This window comes from Rhamphochromis sp. 'chilingali' (genome assembly GCF_963969265.1).
Source record: "Rhamphochromis sp. 'chilingali' genome assembly, chromosome: 19".
Taxonomy (NCBI): domain Eukaryota; kingdom Metazoa; phylum Chordata; class Actinopteri; order Cichliformes; family Cichlidae; genus Rhamphochromis; species Rhamphochromis sp. 'chilingali'.
Genome location: NC_137946.1, coordinates 14,432,452 through 14,433,671, shown reverse-complemented (window position 1 = coordinate 14,433,671; position 1,220 = coordinate 14,432,452). Strand labels below are relative to the sequence as shown.

The window sequence follows — 1,220 nt, the reverse complement described above, 5'->3', positions numbered from 1 at the left end:
TTAGGCAAGTGGACACTCCTCTGTGGAAGGAAAAATGGAAAGTGTAAGGTGATCAGTGCACAACATCACTGTATTCCAAGCTGTTTTTATATAGAACTTCACCACCAATGTAAAAGTACCGCTTTTAGGAAGAAGGACAGTATATTCAGGAAGGATGCCGGTCTGCAAGCAGAACTGCCTGAACTTCTCATCCACCTCATCGCTGAGGTCCAAACTACGTCCTGTGAAACCACGTGATGTAAATCTGCTGCAGTGGGTGTAACTTTGCTAAACGGTTTACTGAACACAGCTAAATGCAACTTTACCAAATAGTCTGTTAATGACAAAGGTTTCATTCCCATTGGTGTTGAAGGAATAGGTCAGGGCGTACTCATCATACTTCACATCAACCATAAGCATGTCACTCACATACCCCCTGTCTGTCAAAAAGGAAAAAAGCAGAAGAGAATATGTGAAAAAATAATACTGGATGATGATGATGGAAAATTATTCGTTTCCTCTCTTTGTGGGCGTACTCACGCCAACTCTTGTATGTGAATTTTCCAGGCACCTCGGTCTTGTTGGCTAAATTCTCCATTTTCTGACATGTATCATTACTGTCGCAAAGACATCGCATTAATCTCCAGTGTAAATATTTTAATGCTATTCAAATGATATTTGCTCTGTCTGTCCTCTCGCACTCACATAAGACTGAAGAACGACAACTCAAGACCTCCATCTTCAGTTGGCGTAATGATGGCCGTGCCGGTCTTCATATTGGCTTTGCGACTGACAAACCACTGGCCATTAGAGCAAATTCCAGTCCGGTACCACTTACCTGCCATCTGTGGACACACAAATGGAAAGCATTGAGAATTAGACAGAAGCACAAGAGCTGTTTATTGTAACACAGAATATAAATCCAGCGTGAAACATAACCACATAACATAAACGGTGAAGTCATTATAAAAGTAAATTGTGCAAAGGTTAGCCTCCCGTGTAGACTGCTAAACTGTCTTGGGGGGGGGTCCCTGCTTATCCCTGTTAGATAACCTCCAGTACCCCCTTTCCATGGCCCTAAGATAGAGACATGGTTATGAAAATAGATGGGTGGTAAAATAAAAATGATTATCAATGATTCTTACCGCCTGTAAATCAAAGTCTGCCTGAGGTAGGATTTCAGAGGAAGAAACCATGAGGGAGCACAGTACCACTCCCAGAAGGGTGTGAAGTGAAGCCAT

The 1,220-nt window shown here is 42.3% G+C and overlaps 1 protein-coding gene across 1 annotated transcript; it reads right to left on the bottom strand.

The window, feature by feature from the left end:
• Positions 1 to 1,220, bottom strand: LOC308387129 (lipocalin-like; the record flags this gene model as incomplete). Its single annotated transcript, XM_080867027.1, has 6 exons — positions 1 to 20; positions 120 to 221; positions 306 to 415; positions 516 to 596; positions 685 to 824; positions 1,125 to 1,220. The coding sequence occupies 6 exons, from the start codon at positions 1,218 to 1,220 to the stop codon at positions 1 to 3; spliced, it is 549 nt and encodes a 182-aa protein (XP_080723153.1).